The sequence below is a fragment of the Coloeus monedula genome (assembly GCF_965178545.1).
Source record: "Coloeus monedula genome assembly, chromosome: 4".
NCBI classification, from domain to species: Eukaryota; Metazoa; Chordata; class Aves; order Passeriformes; family Corvidae; genus Coloeus; species Coloeus monedula.
This window is the reverse complement of record NC_138784.1, coordinates 44,227,719-44,250,912: the sequence shown is the minus strand read 5'-3', so window position 1 is coordinate 44,250,912 and position 23,194 is coordinate 44,227,719. Positions and strand designations below refer to the sequence as shown.

Genomic DNA, 23,194 nt, shown 5'->3' with positions numbered 1-23,194 from the left:
AGTTGAAATATTTGTGACACAGAAGTTCAAAATAACTTTCCAGTAGTTTAGATCTCAAGGCTGTTGCTGATTACAAGCCAGGTTCTCATTGAAACAATTGATTCTGAAGGATACACCCCAGCAGTATAAAATTTCACTTCAAGGATTGCCTGGAGGAATGAAATTCCTATGTGTTGTATTTAATGTTATCAGCCTTGAGACTGGCTTGATTTCTCTTTAGCTATCGGGTTACCTGTAAAGAAAAAGAAAATCAGAAAATCAAAGCTGGACATAGTGAATCTACTTCCGAAGTACTGGAAACTGAGACTGAAATGTAAGATCTCTGTCCAGCAAAGCTCTTTAGATTGTTTTTAAATAAGTGAATAAAACCCAATGGTATTAGATAGCATTGCTCCTCAACTTAAATTGTGTGTTTAAGTGCTTTGTGGGAATAGGATTTGACAAGGAGAAATTGAAATGTGACCATGCCTAAAAAATATGATAAAATCATGAATTACCAACCCACAAATTTCTGTTTTCTGTTATTCTTTTCTTGGTTTTTTAAAAAATTCTGCGTGGTAACAGCTTTGCTTTTAAAATGTGAGCCATTGAGTATACAGTGACTGATACTGGAACTGTATTCTTCCATTCCTTGCATGCTTCTTTTCGAAAAAATCATAACATCATAGAATCATTTAGGTTGGAAAAGGAAATGTCCTGTTAAAGTTTTAATGCATCTTAGCAAGCAATAATCACTTAGTGGAGAAACAGGACAAAACTCACACACAAATTAGAAAGAGATAGAGGTCCTCTTATTCACAAAGTACAAAACTATCAAGGATTTAATTTAGAGTTGTTTCACCCAGCCTAACATGAAACAAGAGGGAAACAGAAGGACCACAGAGAAAGAGTGGGAGACAAAAACCTTCACAATAATTGGATTTTGCCTCTAACTGATTTAGATTTTAAACTTTAGAAGAAAAAAATCTGTCTTATCAAAGAAACATAACTTTGAGGAATATTTCTGCTGTGTCAGTGGATACAATTAATCATCACGCAACCTTTTAATACCAAACTGTGTCAGGGAACAGCTTCCCAAGGCTTGAGGAACAACTCATTGGAATGGTCACAACACTTTGCGGCATCAAGGGGCATATGCTTTTCATTTTGATCACAGAGAGAAGGGTCATGCTCCTTAATGAAAGATTCTTTTGCTCTCAGAAAAACTGTTTGCATATAGCTCTTGTCAGCTCTGCAGAGCATAAACGTAGAACAAACAGAATATTAAACAGACTGTTCAAGGAGTTCATTACTTCAGTTTGCCTTCTCCACAGAGTTGTTTCTAGGAACTGCACTTAAGGCAATAATAAAATTGTGCTTTGTGATTTTTATGATACATGGGCTTATTTATTACCCTGCTTTTATTTCGCTTTGGTCTTGCTGTTGGAAACAGCCTCATGTGGCCCCTTCTAAAGTAGAAGATTGCCTGAAAAAATAATAAAGAATTAATTTAAAAGTCAGGCAACATGTTTCTGTGCCTTGCACCAAAGCTCAAAAGGCTGATGCACTGTCTTATTGTTATTTATTTTTTGCTTCATTGTAGCAAGCTGGAATTCTATTCATGGAACCAGGTGCCACTGAGCTACACAAGGTAAAATATACATCTTCTGATACTATCCACAGCTGGATTTTTATTGACTTCATTTGTGATACATGTCTATATATCTATATCTATGTCTACCTATCTGTCTATCCAGTAAAGAGCCACGACGGCGGCTAAGACATAGGAGCATCTCATGTGAAGAAAGGCTGAGAGCACTGAAACTGTTCAACCTGGAGAAGAGAAGGCTCAGGAGGGGATCTCATCAATGTGTACAAATATGTGAAGAAAGGGTGCCAAGAAATGAAGCCAGACTCTCTTCAAGTGGTGCCCAGCAGCAGGACAAGAAACAATGAGAACAAACACAGGCAGTTCCCTCTTAGGAAAAAGGTTTTTACTGTGAGGGTGACTGAGCACTAGCACAGATTGCCCAGGGAGATTGTGGATCTTCCATTCTTGAAGATACTCAAAAGCTGTCTGGTCCTCGGCATGTGCCTATATATAGATGGCTCTGCTTGAGGCAGGGAGTGCCACTTCAGAGTTCCCTTCCAACCCCAACTATCCTGTGCTGTATTATTTCTGTTACACCCAGCTCTGCCATGCCTGGGCTAAGGTGATAAACTGAAGCTAGCAAACCCAGTATTTTTGCAGATACATGACTGCTCAGTTACATGGCTGTTTGGAAGTGCAAATATATTTTCAGTCACAAAAAAACTCAGTAGAATCATAATCTGCAGGCCTATCTGCTCCCCCCACCTAGCACTACAACCCTGTGGTGCAAATACCCCCATGAAAGCAACATACACTGGTACATAAATTAAATAGGTGATAAAAATGAGAAAAAAAGCAGATTGCCATTCAAATTTCTGCTCTATGTGTTTAGTCTATGTCACTGACATACCTATATGGTCCACATTTGCCTCTGTGTAAAATGGTAATACCTGTTACATGCAAGCATAGATTGCACATCAACATTAATAGAAGCTATCTATCCATACACCATGCACATCAGGGAGTGAATAAACCTCTTGGATATTAAAGGCAGTCTCATATAGGAGCAATGAAATTTTAGCTAATACCTAGTGATGGTATTCCCAGAAATGTTTAATTTTGGATATAGTAAATGCTATTTAATTTAAGTGTCTGGGAGGTAAGGTATTAAAGTATTGTGCCAAAGGCCTTTATAGGAAAAGAGGGACCAATAACATTATGTGCCTGATCTTTAAAGTCCTTAGAGAACTGTAAATAGGTGCAAATCAAGTTTTCAGTTAATAATTAATATGTATGGAAAATTAACAATACAAATGAAAAAAGTACATTAAACCTTTAGCATCCTAGGTGTTATTTGAATTAGTTTGTTCATTCTTGGAACACAATTACTCTTTTATACTAATAATTTTTTTCACATCATTGTTATATCATAAATACACCACATTAGATTCTCTTCATTTTCTTGTCCTAAATGTGCAATTAAAGCATAATTACTCTGCAGTTGCAGACTTTTTAATTTAAATTAGTGAGTGGCTGCTGTAAATTGGCTGTAATTGTATGTAGACTCACTTGTTTTATTTTAACATAACAATATATAATTAAATGCACCTGAAGGTTTCCACATTATTCTGCTCACTAAATGTTCAGAACAAACTAAGTCTTTGGGTAAAACATTTTTGCCAGGGTAATGCAGAATGGACCAGAGATGAAAAGTCCTCATGACATCACATTAGAAAAGCTACCAGCCTCAAGAGATTTTTTCTGGACAACCTCCATTCCAGTGCTGCTCACAATGGGTGAAAAATATCCTCACTTGTGAAATCCACACAGTGGATGAATACAGCAGATAATATTGTTTATTTCATTAGAATAGATTCTCAATAAAAACCAAGTCTGATACCTTTATTCAGGACTTTCTTCTGCCTTAGAAGAGGAAGGAAGAAAAATCAAGACTATAGGATATAAAGAATGGCTGAGTGAATATTCCCTGAACAGTAAAGCCCTTCTCCCTAAATTCATGCACCTAAACATCAAAGTTACAGAACCACAATCAGGTATAATAAAAGTCTTCTGTTTGTTCAGAGAAATAAATATATCACAAATCATTAGCTAACTACAGAATAGCTTATATATCCAAAATCAGGCACATAATTAATTATTATTTAATAATGTTAGAATAAAATAGGTAACAATATATGTTATATTGAAATTGTGTGCTGGAACATTTCATAACACAAATTGTACATTACTATTTTTTGACTGGCAGCTTTTTGAGTTTTTTCTGTGTTTATCATAAACCATACTCAAAATCCATATTGAAAACTGGCTCTTGAGTTTGCAAAGTCAAGCACTTGAAAGTTAGTAACTTGCTTTTTTATATGTCCCCTTGCAATTTAATTCTCTCTCTTTTCCGCCATGCACAGTAAAGAAGAGATTTTAGCGGGTGAGGAGAGTTGGAGAGAAGACAGGACTATGTATCAATGCAAAAGCAGAAAAGGTAAAATTTTTAAGCCAATGTTTTTTGCTTCAACAGATGATTCCACATGGATGGACTCTCTGTTCTAGGTTTTCTCCAAAGAAAGTACTTCATAAAGGAAGTTTTCTTTTTAATTAAAACTGTTCCATCAACCATATAGGATTGTGTGTGGTCATAGGCTGTGTCACCTAAGCATTCTCAGGCTTTTTCTTTTCTTTTCTTTTTTTGCTGAGATACATAAGACGCAGAAAGGAAATTATTTTTTGTGAAAGCAGTTAATAGCTCACCCTAAGCTAAGTGGAACTTCATGAGACAAAGTCATCTTGGCACCCCTTCCATTTTTCTCTAAAATATTAAAAGCCTGTGGGAAACAAAAATGGTATGGGGATTTGAAGCAAAAATAAAAGGGGTCTCACAAATTTATTTGATGACCAACATGAGATAAGCTAAATACAGGGAATGACACAAGCTATAAGGAATGGCTTGAAGAAATGCCTAGCTATGGATTGTCGTCCAAGTCATGGAGAAAAGACAGCAATGCTATACCAGAACAGCCCTTGTTTCTATGCAGTATATTTCTGTTCATTTTGTGTCCTAATTGTTGTAGTCTTTCTTATACTGTATGCAAAAGACCACAAAAAATTAACAAAATGGTGAACAAAGTGATTCTTTAGCAAACCTTTCCTAAAGAGGAATGAAATTGGGAGGGCTATATCAGTCATATTTTTCTAGAAAATAAATAACTTTGCTGTAGTAGTAAGAACTTAATGTAAATATTACAATGTAGAAACCAGAAGGGCACAATAACCAGAAACAAACATCTGCCAGTGCATTTTTTCCACTCAGGCCCTCTGAGAATGAGGTTGAGGTTGGAAATGAATCTTTTGAACAGATGGAAGCACACTATTTACTGGAACTTTAAAATCCATACAGCGTGTTTGCCATGCACTATCATTCATACATGGCTTATGAAAGCAAATGACGGTTTGCATTACCACTTGTGCATGTTCATGCACTGAAACAGTTCAGCTTGTAAGCTTGGAAAATGCTTCTGTTCTAATACTACTATGTTGTACTAGTGATAATCCAAAGTATTTTGAAAATGTTAACAAAAGACAGGTTCACAATTTCCTCACAGATGGATAATCCTGTAATTTATGTTCCAATGAATTGAGGAAAGTGGACAAAAAGGTGTTAAGGACCTTTCTGCAATAGGGCTTCTATATGTATATGCCCTTTACAGTAGGCAGGTGTGGATTTGGGTGTTTATTGCTAGATAACTAAGTTTCTGGAGGCAGGAGGAACCATTTCAAAAACCTGAGGAATGAAGGTGACTCAAGCACATTTGAAGGGAACTGAAACAGAGAACCATTAATTAGAGCATGGGCCCTTGTTTTAGTATTACAGATGGCTCTTTGACTTGGGCTACTGATAAAAGGCAAAATTTGAGTGACTTGTGAGCAGTCTGAGAAACAGATATTTAATGATAACTATATGGATTCAATTACCTTCAGAGGAGGTTACGTATTGGAAGACACTTTTTCAAGTCAAACGTTTCACTTCTGTTTATAAAATTTTGACCCTACCTAACTTTTTATTTAAAGACGCAAGAGCTTCAAATTGTTCCCTTAGTTTTATTTTAGGCACTATAGTATGAAAAGTATTTATCTAAATGCATTCCCAAGCCTGTTATTAAGCAATCTAGAATTCTAGATCCTCATGCTTGTCCTTCAGGAGCTATGACTGGCTCATTTTATTAATTGAAATGAGTTATTTCCCAGTACATGACTCAAAAGGTTCCCATGCCTTTGATAACCGTAAGACTCTAAAATCTTATCATTCTTTTATATTTTTATTTCATAGTGACGAATTGGAGCTGCATTTGTGATAGCTCCTGTGTTTAGGACTTCCATTATAGAGAGACAAACATTTTGAAAATTCATTTCATGCAATGCCATTTGAAATATAACTCTGTACTCCTTTATTTCCCACTGCTCTTAAGGATTTCAGCAGGAGATTTTTGGTGGTAATGTGGAGAGCTAGACAATCAGTGTTAAAAATTGTAATTGAAACTAAAAAATGCTTTGGAAATCTTCCACATGTAAATTGAGCTTTCCCCTTACGTCAAATAATCTGAAAGGTAGGACTAGAAAAGTAGGTAAAGGAAAAATACTTCAGAGCATGGCATATTTTCCTGTAAATGATAAAGGTCTTAATCTTTAACACAGCTTTAAGATAGATAGACAACTTCTAGCCTATTTTAGGAATAAAATGGAAATACCCATTTCTTAGCTTTTTTCTGAAATTTAAGTAATTCAGTGTGGGATACTGAGCTTTCAACTACAGATGCCACACCAGACTGAATGTACTAAGATGGACTTCTTTTCCAAGTGCTGTTCTCCAGAGCATCTGTTGTTTTCCCATGAGAGTGAGTGACTTAAGTTTACCAACTGGGTCTACCTTTGACACTCAAGTGTGTGAAGATATTTTAATGCTCCTAGAAACACTTAAGTAACACTCTGAGGCTGCTTAGGAGCACAATCAGAGTCTCTCCAACCACCCTCCAGCAATTGTGTCTACAGCAAACTAAGCAACTACATTGAGGAGTAAGGTACAACAATTCCTGTTAATACTATGTAAACCTGTATTTGTACACACCTGCTGCTCTGTGAGTAATAAACCGGGGCTGGAACACATTTTCTGGAGTGGTTTGACTCTTTATTCCTCAACGAACGTTCTGGCCCTTCCTTAGAATCCAATCAAGACTAGGATTCATCACAACTAGTGCTCCAACGTGGAGCCAGAATATTTTTTGTGTGTGGAAAAAACAAAAATTGTCATCAGGCACAGCAGAAACCTCCTTTCTCTACTTCTCCATTCGGACTTCAGGAATTTTACACGTTTGCCTAAGAAACAAACACATGTCAAGTACTACACTGTTATGAAATTAGTTACAAAAAACAAAACTGGGATAGTTGGAATATTTTTTAAACTTACAAGGAAAAATACAAAATGACAGGAAAAACAAATTTCAGAATTAGAGAAAATTCTTTTGGAAAAGTGCACGGTCTTCAAAATACCCAAACATACTCAAGTGCAAACCAAAAAGCAATAGAAACTGATAGATTACACTCATTTTTTAAAGTATATCAGCAATATTTAAGTATGACAAAACAGGAATCGAAAAGTTCTTTGAGAATAAGTCCATGCATAGACCTGTGGTACAGAAAGGAGTCATGAAGTCAGAAGACACTTCCTTCAAAATGAAAGTTTTGAGTGTGTTCTTCTCATATATGTTTAAAGTAAAAAAAAAAAAAAAAAAAAAAAAATAGAAGGTTACAGGAAACACCATAAAATAACAGATGACACATTACACATTTCAAAAGACAATATTCAATTCAGACAGATAGTTCCTTATCTAAATACTTGAGGTAGATTTTGGACCCGCTGATAATGATTGCTTCTGAAAAGGGTTGCACAGTATCTCAAAAGATCACTAACATTTCTTTAAGTCTTCTTCTTTTATTTTCTTAACCTTTTTAACTTAAATCTCATGGTGCAGTTCATTAGAAGTATACAAGATTAAACTCAGAACTTCAATAATTTCTTCCTTAAATAAAATCTCTACATATTTGAATACTATGGAACAAATTAATATGGTCCTGTGTTCATATTTCCTTGAACTAGATAGTTTACAAAATAAAATTATTTGGTACAACTCACTGGGACAATTATGATAATGAACAGCTGATGAAGACATATGAGTTACATCAAGGCTAAATCCAATTCATTAGTCTTTCATTTGTACTCATTATTACTGTCTTCCAAAAGGTTATGCCACTATATTGAACATACCCTAGTTTTCTCAATGTTTCTGTAACTCAGTAGAAAACTGAGTTTATGGTAGAATTATTCTAACAGAATGTTTCATTTACAGACAACAGTTTGTATTAAAAGAAGACTTAAACATAAACCTTATTTTACTTTCTGTAACAGATAATAACAGCAGCGATTCAGACAAGGATATATCTTCTTGAGGTTTTTATGGTGATCACAACTCCATAGTGGAACTGCAGCATGGCGGCATAAAAGGCTGCAAGACAATTAATTACATAAACATAATTCTTTTCTCTTCTACACCACTTATCCCACCTAATCATCCCAAGTGGGAGATAAAAAAAACCTCTTTCCTTTTGACATATGAGGACACTGAAGCATAATAAAGGGTCATGTTAGCCTTTCAACTGTCAGGAAGTGGAAATGGAGAGATGGGAACAGAGTCCTTCTGTCTTTGACGTTTTCTGCATTCACTTACCTAAAGAAAAGCCTACACTTGTTTTTGATCGGAAAGGAAAACCTATAACAAGTGCTTTCCTATGTTTACATTCTAAATATGAAAAAGCAAAACAAATTTTAAAAAAACTAAACCCAGCCTTGTTTTAAAACTACATTGAGGTTTTAAATTGTCTAACAGGTATAAAGATTTTCACCTTGTAATATATTTTTCCAGAAATGGGGTCAGACTGAACTTCAGATTATCCCCACTAAAAAAATCAGGTAGCCTAAGTTGCTCAAATTTGAGACCTTTTTCTTCTTCAAATTTTATGCTGTGGGGTTTTTTCCTGGTATTTGGAATGGAGAGTAACAAGCCATTTGGAAAAGTTCAAAATAGAAATGTAAATTATTTCCTTACCTGTAATTTTATCTTCTCTATAAGAGTACCTGCTGTTCTGTTAGTGCAGTACTGATGTGTTTTCTGCCTTTGTCCCAAGCTTCAGAGATTCCTCTGGTGATTTTTCCCCACTTGCCTACCAGCTTCCACTGCTGGCATTTTGAGGAACTGCACTCACATTTGGCTCCAGGAGTACTGCCACAGCTGAGGGAATATAAGACAACTAAAAAACAAGTTAGAAAACAGCAGAACCAATATCCAGGCTGGAAAAGAATGCTTAAAAACAATGAATCAGTCATCAACTTGAAACCCTTTGATAATTTTCTTTTCTCTTTTCATCTATTTAGAATTTCCACAGGAAGAAAAGACTTTTCTGTGCTTGGAGAAATTTTAGCCTAAGTAATGGGTACTGACAGAGTAGTGGGTACCCATTCAGAGAATATAAAATTATTTCAAGGAAATCTAATTTTAACTTTCTCCTGTATGAGTACCCATCATGCCATCACTCCAGTGCAGATAAGAAAGAGAAGAATGTGGCAGATTTGAAGGAATATGAGAAATCCCTGTCATCTTTTCTCAAGTCCTAATAGAACTGTGAAAAAGGAAGAGGCTGTCATAGACGAACAATAAGAAGGATTTCTCATTACCCAGGAAAATAACACATAAAATCTCTTTCACTAAGACATAGTCAAGATTGTGGTTGCTGATTCCCAGCTAATATTTGTAGTCATCTTGGTCAGAGATGAAAAGAACAACTAGTACTGTCAGCTTAATAAGTAAATGTTTTCTTGCTTGAGCATTATGGAGACATCCCAGTGAAAGTTACAACGCCCTATAACACCTCTCTACTCAGGATCATCTGGATACTATTTTTGAACTTCACAGTACACAGAAAAGGAGTATCATGTCAAAGCTAAAAATGAATGCTAGGAGTTCTAAGAACCTGCTGTGGTATTCATTTAATTTGTCTTTCTAATAGAACCTGTCAAGTTGTCTTCATGTCTGCATCTTCTCATTATCTCCTAAATAGAATGTAGCCTAAGACAAAGTAAGTATGAATGACTCAAAGAAGCCAACTGCAATTAGACACTGGTATTCTAAAATCTCAAGTAATGAAGGAAAGACCAAAAGGCTCAGAAGAGGTCGTTGCCTTCAAATTTCAGGAATGTAAGTACCAATGATGTGCTTTAAGGTTGCAAGAAAGAAAAAGGACTCTGGCAATTTCCTGAATGACCTTCAAAAAAGGACTTGGCTTTCCAAGTAATAAGCTTCAAATTTTTCAGGTTGCATTCTAGAAGAAAGTCTGTTGTTCCTTTTTTGTACTTTTGAGGATAATGAACAATAATTATTAGCAAGTGGAATTGGAATGATGCCTTGCAGATGATAAAGTTGCATTTTCCAAGGTCACTCTGAAAAGGTGACAAAGAGTCAGGATAGAGAGCTTTCCAATTTCTAGAACAACTAATCTGATTTTGGAGTGCATTTGCCTGAATTAGGAACAGCATGAGCAAAGATAAAGTCCTTTGGTCTTCCTTTGGCAGGAACATGTTCCTAAGCCATAAAGCTTGAATTCAGGATGAAGAAGCAAGTTCTTCTGGCTGGCATCAGTAAATTATCTTCTGACGTTCTTCATCCTGAAGAGAAAAAACTGCATCTCTATTAAAATTCTCAGATCTATTACTACTGAGTTTGTAGATACATGTTGGTTAGACACAATCCATTGTTTTCTTGAGTTCCCATTGATTTTCATAAGCTGGAGACAAACTTGTGTTCGGTCTTGCGAACATAATTTTACAGGTTTCATCAGGAAAAGAAGCCCTGATGAACTGGGTGTTTTGTAGCTTCACACAGAATCTGCACTTCAGAGCTCTATGGCATTTATCACTGCAGAAATGACAGATGATGGATGATAATTAGGACTGTAAGATCTGAGAAGGGGTCATCTGTGTATTATGCATAGTATATGCATAATAATGCAGTAGAAGAAAGCTCAGAGTCCATTTTATAGAACATGGAAAATCCTTAGGAGTATTTTCTCTATACACAGCAGTAGTGTCTTTCCTGAAATTGACTTGGTGTTCACTGGGGTGGAAGAAGGAATAAACTACAAGTCATGACAAATATGAACAATTTTGAAATTCTCATGGAAATTAACTCTATGTTGATTGTCTTCTTTATTAATTTAGTCATAGGCAGCAATTTTCCACTTATTCCTGCCTGAACTTTTTCTTCATTTTGAAGAGATCTCACTAAGGATGGGACTATCTTCATCATTCTTAGGGAGAAATATTTACGATTTACCACCATGCTCACTTTGCTGTGCAAGGGAATAATATCTGAGTAATCTGATTTCAACTGGTTTGAGAATTGTTCACTCCTCCAACAGTGACTGTGTAGGCTCAGAACGCTCTGTATGTCTGACTCTCCATAATCACTTGAGAGTGATTATTATCTATTTCCTTCCCTAACAGAAGGCAGAAAAGCAGACCTGAGACAAGGGGGTGTTTTTGATGTTTTCTATAATCAGTCCTCATGAGTAAGGAAATACAACAAGAAAACTATGTTATTTTGAAGAACTAAAAGTATTACCTTTTGAGCAATTGAGGGCCACTTTTCCACTCCCTCATACATTTCTGCAACTAAGCAGTGATGCAGAATTTGTGAAGCCTGTGCCAAATACCCAGGGAAAGAGGCAAAAATTCTGCCTGCAGCTATTTAGGCAGCAGATAATGTGAGGTTTCAGAACATCACAGTCTCTCTGACCCGAAATGTATCATTTCTGACTTGTAGAAATGATCCAAAGAAGCCCCTACAGACTAAAAAGGAAGGTGAGACAAGGAAGAAGTGAGTTTTAGAGCATGTCAGCATGACTCACATGATACTGGCATTTGAATATCGTCTTGTATGGTAACTTCTGAGATATTAGAAGATGAAAAAAATTTTCCAAGAAAATTTAAAAGGACTACTAGATATTCAAAGAGCCCTTCTTGCACAGCTGTGAATGGCAAAGAGACTGACAGAATGAAGCTGCAAATGGAAGTGGAAACATCTTTGCTTTTGGTGTCAGGACACCGGAAAAGTAAAAATTCATGGAGAAGTGAAAAAAATCAGTCATTAACAAACGGCCTTAAGAACTTGTTCTTATTTTCCATCACAGAGGCAGAAAATTATTCTTCAGACATGAGGTCAATATCTCAAACATGCCAGCAAAGGACAAGGCAGAAGAATAAAAAAAATAAATCACAAGTTGAATCTTTTGGGACAAAGGCAGAAAACATCTTGGCTGGACAGGTGAATTGGAGGATTTGGACATGGAAGAAAGTAATGGTTGCAAAAATCACTGATTAGTAATTAACGACATGCAACTGCAATCTATTTGCATTTTTCTTGAAATATTGCAGAAATAGTTTCCTTTGATTTCAGTGTAATTCTGTCAATGTTCAGGTTCTGCAGAAGCTAAAATGGTGTTTTACATTGCGTCCTAGCTGCAGTCTTACCTTTGGAAAAAGTATTCCCCGATAAAAATGCATAAACTACAGCATATATTACTAACACTGTGTGATGAAGGGATTGCAAAAGATTTCATTTCTCATGATTTTCACAGTGTGTCTGCTCACAAAAAAAAATTAGATTACCTCTCCAAATATCTTGAGACCAGACTCAGTGTATTGACAGATAGATACAGCAAGGTAATGTATAATCAGGCTCCCTTTTTTCAAAAGATCTGTACCTGTGAATATTGCCTTTAACTCATTCTCTCTTTTGATGTTACTCACTTTCATTCTTAGTTTCAGTATCCATAGGGATAATGTCAGAACAGAACTAAACAAAATTTGAAACTGAAAGTGTCTTGGGAGTCAAATGTTTGGATTATCCTCACCTGCCCAACAAGTTTTACTGGCCTTTCAGTCTATGCTTACAGCATTTCACACCACAGCACTTCTTCCTTTAATCCTTTATTCCATGACTAGTCTTTTGTAGGTATTTTAGAGTACTTTTGCTTTTGGGGAAAGGACCATGACTTGTCTAGATTTCTTTGATCACAAATGAACATCTTCAACCTGTAGGCCTAGGCTCCTGTCAAAGGGACACTTGCAACTTTACATAGGATAGAACTAGGCACACCAACTTCACATTAAAGAAGCAAATTTGGTATATAAAGGCTATTTTTAGGAAAATCAGTGAATTGCATAGCCCTGAATACTGATGATTCCTTTTAACATGTGTTGGCTGGCATGCTACCTACTTTCATCAAAATGTCCAAGTGTCCCAAAAGATTAGTGTTTAGGTGCCCTACAAAAAATACAAAGCTTTAAAATGAAAGAACTGTGATGCTAGATCAAAATGATAATTACTGATTAATAAAAAAATCCTGCTTGACCCTAGAGAATGTAATCATATTTCCATTACCAGCTCATTTGCCCCTAAAATTTGTATTTATTCTTAGAAAATATATGCATACCACTTACTGCTCTTTTAATGACAGGTTAGATACAGCAGTCTCCGAGTTAGCAATGAGAAACATGCTGAGACAGCTGCAAATTTCTCCTAGTGACAGATTAGCCAAAGGCATGGAAAGAGATACCATAGCAACAAAGAGGCTGTCATAAGTGCAATCACTCTTTACCACGGGTAATATTTTGCTACAGTCTGTGCACTCACTTATATTGTAATCACATCATTTTTATGAACCACAAGGTATTGCTGGCCACTGTATATGTACATTATTCCTATAAATCTTCATTTGAAATTAAAGTAGGAACTGAGGAGTCTATACAGAGAGGCTCTGAAGTAAGGCAGGGGAACAGAGTAGTTTTACAGTGAGGTGGTTTCTTCAGTTATATAAACCCTTATATAATATTAGGAAAACACTTCCTGTACCTGACATATGGCAGATCATTGATCCATCCTATAATTATTTCACATTTCACAGCGGTCAAAACAAAAGGCAAATTTTTTAATGTGATGTAAGTTAGTAGCAGTTTTACACTGTAAAACATGTCATGTGAGAAATACACTGCCTTATTAGCACTCACTGACCCCAACTACCATACATCCGGCCTATCGGAAACATCCTGGAATAGCCTATACATTGTATTTAGACGATGAATTTCTGCTTTTTCTAATTGCATATCATTACTACTGCTGTTTCTGAAAAACCAGGATGAGGAAGAGCAACAAAGACATGAGGGAAGAAGCTATTACAGATTTATTTTTAACTTTGGCAGAGAAAAGAGAAACACTTAAAGAGCCTATGGATCTGTTGCTTCTGTGGAGAAGTACAGACCAACAACTAACATTACTGCATTGCTAACGCTAGGTCAGGCTCAGTTACAAGAAAAATGCCATTTTCCTTTCATATCCAGACACATTTTAGCTCTCTTGCATTGTGCTGTCTTACTCAAGCAGCAGTTATGACAGCACTGGTAGTGGTTTAGTCACCACTTTATGCTGCCTCTTGATACTGGGAATCTGAGTAGCCCATTGAAATGCAAAGGTACCAAACAGAGATGCTTTCATTGCTTATGCTAAAAGGGTTATGAACAGCATATTTTATAAATTGAAACATAAATAAAATTACTGTCTCTCCTTTCACCAGCTGTAATTAATTTAGAAACAACACAGCATCTGCAAGTGAGAAAGAGGAGATAGGGTAAAAATGTAAGCAGTATTTATAGATAGCAACAAAACCACATTGACTGAGAGCAGTGGGATGCACATACTGAACACAGTTTGGTTTCATGTGCAGCCAGTTGGTGTGTTTGGACAGTACACTTTCTCTTCTTCCAAGGATCTTACTCAATTTTGAGTTTCTTTTAAGTTCTGGATGCTATAATGTAAAATTAGATAAATAGGAATATTACAAATAACTGACTTCAGGCTCTCTCCTATATTGTTTTTGAATGTATAGACACTTTCAGTATGGATTTCTCACCATCCTGGCAATATTTCTGTTTTTTTCACACCAGTTGTCTATCTCTGGTATTGATTTGGAATGCAGATTTGGGTTTGGAATGTAGATGAATATACTCACTATAGATATTTTTTTGGCCCTGTCATATTTCTCTGTTATTTCTCTCTGCCCTTGTAATATTTATTTTATTTTATTGCAGTACTCTATTTCTGATATTGGTTTGGCATACAGTTACATAGTAATATGCTAGGTATTGATTTCTTTCTGTTTTGCAGTGTGCTTTCCTCCACATGTTAAAAAATCTTAGCCAGTTTTCAGAGCAAGAATTGCAGTTCCTTCAGTCCATTTAAAAGTGTGGGTGCTCAGCTATTTCAGAAGCTGAATGGTCATTTCCAAACAATAGCTCTTTACAACCTAGTTGAAAATACTTCTTTCACTTGTTTATAGGAAAAATTACTCACTTTCATTTTCTAGAGATTTTCAGAGGTTAATTATTAATATCTGCTATGTACCTGATTATTTTGCTGTTGTTGATTTATATTATTAGTATTGGTATTGCACCAACAATTCCTAAAGAACATGCACTGTTGCCAACTTTTAGTGAGTAGTAGATACTGGACATGTTGCTCATTACATTATGAGTCACTGATTTAGCTCATAGATGTGTCTCTTCAGACTGTGAACATTTTTTAAACTCCTATTTTATTATATTGCATTTTATAGTGGTCAAAGTCCAAAGCTTCCCAAACTGACAAGGAATGAATGGGTTTTTGTGGTCATCTTCCTGCTGAAGACCACATCAAAGTGACTAAATTATCTAAGCTAGTTGCTTCCTATTCAATATTGAGTATCTAAACATTAGGGGCTAAGTTAGTCATGGTAGTTTTCCTTTAGGTTATGTGAGAGACATAAGCACTTCCAGAAGACAATTCATCTGACTTACCTTAGAACAAAATCAATTGTCCTCTGGAACTGAACAATTCTATCTAAAACTAAAAAGACAGCCTAGAGCCTGGGCTAGTTGTCTCACTCTAGAGAGTCCTAATCCAAGTAAAGTCCAGTAAATTCTACCCCACATATTTTAACCAGAAGTCAGTGTTAAATTATGCCTCATTCCACAAGCAATTCTACCAAATCAAATTAAAAGCTTGAGGACAAGGTACCATTTAATTACTGTGCAATGGTTCAAAGCTGCACCAGGGAAGGTTTAGACTGAACACTAAGAAGCTTTGGAAAGGCTTTCTAGAAAGGTGTCCAAACCTATCATTGTTTAAGAGACATTTAAACAATGTCCTTACTTACATGTTTTAATTTGGTCAGCCCTGAATTGGTCAGGTCGCCAGATTAAACGATCATTGTAGCTTCCTTTCAACTGAAATAGTCTATTTTATTCTATACTTTTTCTCATGAAAAATACTGTCAGAGACTGAAATACTATATTTTATGACTTAAACATTTTCTCAAAGGACTCTTAAAACGGTATTCCAAAAGCTGCAGAGAAGACTACTGGACCCTGAATGGGGCCCTGACTGAGGCCTTACACTGCTCACTGATGAAGATAAGATAAAGTAACAACTCAGGGCTGGGGACATTCATGGAGCACAGGCTTAACACCTCCAAGGTGGAGACCACAGCCCCAGGGCTATCAGCTGCCAGGCTTGAACAGACCCTCAAACCAAGGGGTGGAGGAAGGAGAGGCTTTGGGTATCTTGGAAAAGCCTCTGGTCAGAGGTGCAGTGACTGCCCATCCTCCACTGTGCAGAGGAGCCCAGCTGAGGGATCCTCACTGGGGAAGGGGGGGAGCTTATCCACAGCAGAAGGGGTGACATGGTGCATCAAAGGGGGACCCCCCCAAGGGGTCCCCAGACCCTGCACCAGAGCACCAGAGATGATGCAACAGACCCTCAGTGTTGCAAGGGACAGTGTGTCAAGCTCGCCCCTGCAAGAAAGACACGTGGGAATTCCCACCTGGTCCGAAGTGTACATTAATCCATGGGATTCTGTACTCTTTGGCGTGTGGTGTGGTGGCATGTGGCATGGCGTGTGGCAGCATGTAGCGGCGTGGCCACGGCAGCAGGGGACCCTGACCACCCTGACCTCCATCAGATGGAGGGGAGCAATGAGATGTCATCGGGACCCTTGGATGGGTGATCTGCTTCCACCTAAGCCCTGTCACCTCTCCCTGTTCCCCCACCCCCCACGCACACTTCTTTTTTCTATGTCTTTCTTTTCTCTTCCCTTCTCTTTGCCTCTCTACTCTTAAATAAAATACATCAATATTTTGGCATCAACACCTAACCTCATTTGGTTTTAATCTCGTTTCTGGGGATATTTTGAACCTTCTTTCCGGTTTATGCACAGAGACTTAGCTTGCTTTGCTTTTCTGGGTTTAAACAGGATCGTAACAAATACCAATGCACATTTCTCTACATCTTCATAAAATATCAGCCCAGGAATACTGTCCCACTGCCTGGAGCAAGTACACACTTCTTCAGTCATGTTCCACCTCCAGAATCTCAAGATGAGACCTGGGATACAGCACTTTACCTTGTTCTTTTTCTCTAATTTCTGCAGGAAAGGCAAACAGGTTGATGAGGCGCCTAGGAACCATTACATGTTGCAGGCTAGTCCCAGGGTGGATGCCTGGAGAACTGGGACCCCAGGAGGCACTGCAACATGCACTTTCATACAGATTATGTGCACTTTCTGGTGCTCTCATCTAAAGTCTGCCTGTTTGATAGAGATGGCGGGCAATGTACTGTTCTTAAAATTACAAATAAAGCCTGGCATCTAGATCTGCCCAGGGAAATGCCCTATACAGAGAGAGAGATCTGATGTGGAATATACCCCATAACGAAGAGAAATATTTAGTTCTTTCTCTTCAGCTGTTATCTGACTGCAAAATGTTAGTTTTCCATCTTTGTAAAGGGTTCATCTGTTTGATATAAACTCAGAGAATTTTTTAAATGTCATTGTCAGTTTTATACATAATAAAGATATATTTTTCAACTGATGGAAAAATTAGGGTTTTTTAATACAGACATTTTCCTATATTGCAAGAAAAGAAAGGAAACACAAAAAAGAAAGGAAACAAAGAGAACTTCTGAAACTAAAATAATTATATTAGAAAGAGGCTGTAAGAAGAAAGAGTATTTCAAATGTAAAAAAAAGTTTAGATTTTCACTTTTTTTAACCACTTTTGTCCCCATTTAAAGAGGGCAATGTGACAAAATTTTTGGGTTTTGTGTATCAAAAATTGACACTAACCATGTGGAAAAAAAATGCAATTGTTTCCTTTCGCAACAGTTTCTCATCCTGGAAGAGAATGCCCAAGTGTGCCTGGTAAAATCTCAGCTATGCTCATAATCATCTCATAATTCTCCTAATGTATTCATGAACATCCTCTATTGTTGTGGTATTACGCCCAGGAACACAAGCCCGTATTTCTTTATATGAAGTCAAAAAAATTACTGATTTACCTAAGTTGTCATTGGCTTTTTTCCCTTTCCTCTCCTGCAGGCTACATAGACCCAAAATAGTCAATTCTAAATCAACACAAGTTAACTCAGTACTCATCTGATTCATACACACTTTTTCTCTCTATTCAGTTCTTTTCTATGGTTAATTCCTAACATCAGCCTTTTCTCACCAATATGCAAACAATTAGGAAAACAATACCTGGTTTTGTATTCTGAAGGTAAATAATTTCCAAATTAGTTTTCTTAACATTTGAATTCTGAGTACTTCTAATTCATTATTCATGTATGACCTTATTAGATCTCTATAACTGAACAAAATGTAAAACCTCACGTAGACCCCATTTTTAAAAAAACAATTCGTTGTCTCCCATTTTTCATCCGCCCTTTTTACTTAGTGACTAATACCATAAGTATTAGGAAGTCAGTATCATAATTTTTTACAATAGTGAGATTAAAAATGCAAACAGAGGTGGACAAGCAAAATATCTCCTTCCTCTACTGTTTTTGTTTCTAACATAAAGGTTAACTATTAAGAGATGTGGAAACGTAGGTGCTACCTTTGAACTTGGTATCCTGTAGAAGAGCAGACAGTACTTCAGCAGGTAATTGGGTTAGGATTTTGGCACATGAAGGAGGCAAACTTACAGAAAATGGGGGTTTTTTTGCCTTTCAGGAAAGCCTTGACAAGGCTTTTCTGTAATCCACTTAAATTGCCCAAGCTGTTCAGTTGCCTTGTTTTCTTTATGCTCCTACATTATACATGATAATTGCATATGGCTTATTTCATTTGACAGTCAGAAACTTATTATTCATGACTTCTTAATACTGGCTCTCTGTACAGTTTTTTTGGTTTTCTTCTCAAAAAAAGGGGGTGGGTGTTTTGAAACAACAGAGCAATTTAGAATTTTTCCTTTTATTTATATAGAGTTTAGAGAGCAGAAAGAGGAGCTACAAAATACAATAGTAACTACATATTAAGGAAAAGTGCTTGTCCTTTGATAATAATCTATTCTCCTAACACAAAGAACCACTCATATTTCCAGTAGCAATATATATTTTACTGACCATCAGAATGATGTTTCTTAAAATCACAGCTCCCTGTACCTGAAAGACAGAGACTTTGATTCACCTGTCACTGACCTGGTTTCAATTACTTATGTCAACTTTTAGTCAGAAATTTGAATTCAAGTTTGTTATTGTCTCAAAACAGCCTTGCAGCCCTGTGGGAAATGAAGGAAGAAGGAGGAAATCATACAACATCTGGACAAACAAGAAAGCAGAACAAATAGTGGGGATTTAAGGTGACTAGTACTTCCTTTTAGTAGTGCTAGGTCTGTAAGCAGGTTATGGTAGCCATGATACGGAATCAGTTTTTATCACAGCAAATATAAAAAATGACTGGCTTTTCCAAGCATCATTACTGAAGAGGTATGAAATGAGTCCTGAGGACTGCCCCCACCATGGAGAACAAGAAAATTCCAGCTGCTGCAAAGAGACAAACCTAAAAGTCTCACAACAAGGGCATAAGCTCCTGAGGATAAGAGCCTTGGGCTTCTTTAGATCACTAACACCAGAAAAAATTCCATAACCTCAACCAATGCAGAGAAACCTATACTCTGACAAACTTTTAAGAAGCAATCTCATCAAAGCAATCATAATTGATTTTTTCCCCTTTTGTGACCTCTTTTTTTCCTACAGAAATATAATCCAGGTCCACATTTTGTTAAACACTCTCAATACATATAAAATGTCAAGTATTCTGTAACACTAATAGTGTCATGTAGTAGTAACCAGGAAAAATTTCAAAACACACACAATTCTATTTCTATTTCTATTTCTATTATTAAGTATCTGTCTAGTTCCTTTTGATTATATTATACATGCACATACATTTTACACACATATAATCAGATTTGCATTGGCATGCACAAAGTTAAGTGTGGGCAGCATTCCATCAAGTTTATTTTCAGAAGAAACACATCTGAAAGCAGATTCAGGAAGGGGACTGTAAAACAAACATTTAAGAAGCATCCTTCCTTCAAAGAATGTCAAAATGTTTTAGAGACTTATAAATACAGAAACTGAGACACATAGAGCTCTCTATGGAACAGAAGGAATATAATTCAGTCAGTGCATGCTACATTTCACCACAACCAATGTGTACCAGAAATGTAGTGCCTATGCAAGGAAGAATTCAATAAAATTATGTAGCTACTCAAACACCTGCATAGAGTAAACACCACTCTAGCACATTATGGACTGACACTACAAACTATTAAATACTTAAAAGAAAAATCAGTCATGAGTATATGTGGTGGGGTGCAGGGGGGAAGGTGTTTATACTTAAACACATGCATATGTGTCTTCAGAGTACAGTTTGATCTTTTGTATGTTGATGAAGAACTGTGTTGACCCTGCTGAGATACAATGCTGTAGTTTTAGGAAATTTGCGTGTTCAGTGCTCATCTGAAGAATTTTTTTTCTTCTGTTTCTCTTAGCCACTAAAATGCAAAGATGGCAGGATGTTTACTTTGTTGTCAGGCATTGTATATGATGACTGTCAAATATATTTCTGTTACTGTAATTTTGAACCAATAATATGAAAAGTGTCAAATGGAGGAAAGTAACTCCCTGAAACTCTGTCAAAACTTTTTAGTAAATCCCAGTCACACAAGATAGAAAGAACCAGATCATACTGTAATGACACATCAAATGCTTACCACACTCAGCACTTTCTATGTAGAAATATGATAATTCCATGTAACTGATAAAAATGCATTTGTTTGCTATCCTGTGAACTGAGAGCTTAGCAAAGTGTACAGACTTTGTGCAACTGATTTCAGAGAGAAATACATATTAGATTATAATACACTTGATCATTACTGTTAGTTGAAGGGATCAACTCTACTATCCCCAGTGCTTACCTGAGAAGGTCTGGCACACAGCTTACTATGTTCAAGCAATTGAAAAGTATGCTGAGAAAAGTGTGCAGGACCAGGAAGTCCAATCCCAGTACAACTGTCTTCCCATGCTTCTTTAGTCTTCTCAGCGTAGGTCTTCTTTGTGCACCTAATTTCCTGTGCACCTTTTTTTTTTTTTTAACTTGTTGGTAACATGTCAGGTTGGTATCATACCTACCCTAGTTGTTTTCACTTTATTCCCAGAGGAACAGCTCCATCCCTTACGATCTGGAAGAACTTTACATTCCTCCCCTTCAAGACACGGTTGCATGTGGCACCACCATTTCTGCTCCACTATTGAAGCTACAAGAGAAGAAAACAAATATATTTGCATTTTGTTGAAATGGACACTTTAATATACCATTATGTTGCAACATTTATTTTATTTTCCAGGAATATATTAGAAATATGTTGAGTGACATCTAGTCTGTAATTTTCAGCCACCTCAGAACCTTCATAAGAAATTCGGTTTCCAATTTGCAAAAGGTGCTATGTGTTTCAAAGTCAATCTCTTCACAGCAGTTCTTTTCAACCTCATTTTTATCTTGCTCAGCCAGATTTTAAAGTTTTAAGTAGAATCTCTTCTTTTGCTTGGTCTACAATATAGCCTAGCATAGCTTGATTAAATTTATTCCCCAATGACAACATATTTACAGCTTCTCTGACAGCCAACAACATATCAACATTAAAGAGATCATGTAAAGGGTGATTCCTGCTACTCTTTCAGAGAAAGAGATGTGAAAAATCAGCTATTATTTTCCCAAATAAAACATATGAGACTACCAGAATTGTTAAGACACTAATATTGCACTGTGAATAGGAATAATAGTGTAGGTCTAAAAAGATTTAAAAACAGAACTGTGTTCTGTTTGTCTGCTTGTTTCTTTCCAGTGTGGTAAATATATAAATTAGGTGTAAGACTGTAGCACATAAAAATTATGTTTATGTAGGTTTTGCATAAATACTTTTAATTAAGTGAATTTCATACAACTCCAAGAATCCTCTTTTAGTTAGATCAAATTTAGCGTCTCAAGAAGCCTCTTTCACTGGCATCTAATAATTTTGTTTAGCACTTCCACAGAGCAAGAGCAAATAATTAATTTTTCCATCTTCCTCCCATTCACCTTGGACACCCCCTTCAAAATGCAGCTTTCCTACTCTTACTTTAAATAGTTAACTGTAATGGAGTGGGTCTCGTTAATGACCTTAAGCCAGCAAAAACTCCTAGGAACACAAAGAGGAAGCAATAGAAGGAGTCGCACCATCAACACAAGAAGGAGCTGCCCGGGTGGTACCTGCTACCTGCCCAGGGAAGCAGGAACACTTCACCGTCTGTGATCTTTCTTCTATCTTATTCTTATTGCAGCATCTGTGAAGCGCCACCACTTCACAGGTCCCAGTTTTAACATGGTGAGCTGTGAAAATAAGAAGATGAACAATTTGATAACTTTGTGAAGTAACATCATACTGTTTCGTTTGGATTCTTTTTAATTAGAAATGCATTAAACTTGGCTCTGTAAGGTAATCTGCCACACATGAAAACAGAAGTACAATGGTATTAACACTAGAATGAAGAGTTGATTTCATTTCCAAATGTAGTATAACTATCACAGGCAGAAAACACTGGCTAAAGAAGAACAGTTGGATAAGGCTGCATATGGGCCTGTTCCAGTGAAGCAGGAAGCAGAAACATAAAACTAACCTAGAAACTACATTAATTTCTGGACTCCCATAAACAGCTGTGTATCTTTACCAATTTTTTTTTTCTTTTTCCCTATGGGAGAAACTTTGAAATGAAAGTATATCAATGGTAAAATACCCCTATATGCATATGTTTTCAGAATCTATGTCTTCAGACTTTATGCCCAGAACACACTTTGACATGGTATTCCAAAACCTTCCTACAGGCAGACAGAGAATAACTGGCAGGATACAAGGAAAGCCCTCAAATGAAACCCAGAAATAAAATCTACTAAGAAATCACACTTGAAATTTTTCTGCCTGGCACTGCAAAGTTTGAGAACATGGGGAACAAAATCTTTCAAACAAGGGAGGCAGCAGGACAATCTTAATTATTCCATATCTGTACCTATCACTCCCATTCATGCTGCTCTAACTGATCA

General features: G+C 36.5%; 1 protein-coding gene across 1 annotated transcript in view; it reads right to left on the bottom strand.

The window, feature by feature from the left end:
- Positions 1-220: 220 nt before the first annotated feature.
- The window catches only part of TAFA2 (TAFA chemokine like family member 2), a gene marked incomplete at its 3' end in the record, with an annotated part of 181,618 nt that continues 158,644 nt past the window's right edge, over positions 221-23,194 (bottom strand). The window contains exons 3-5 of the mRNA XM_082280360.1: positions 22,334-22,486; positions 21,250-21,374; positions 221-232 (exon numbers count right to left, since the gene is read on the bottom strand). Of these exons, the coding sequence (XP_082136486.1) occupies positions 221-232; positions 21,250-21,374; positions 22,334-22,486 (290 nt within the window). The remainder of the gene's footprint in view (positions 233-21,249; positions 21,375-22,333; positions 22,487-23,194) is intronic.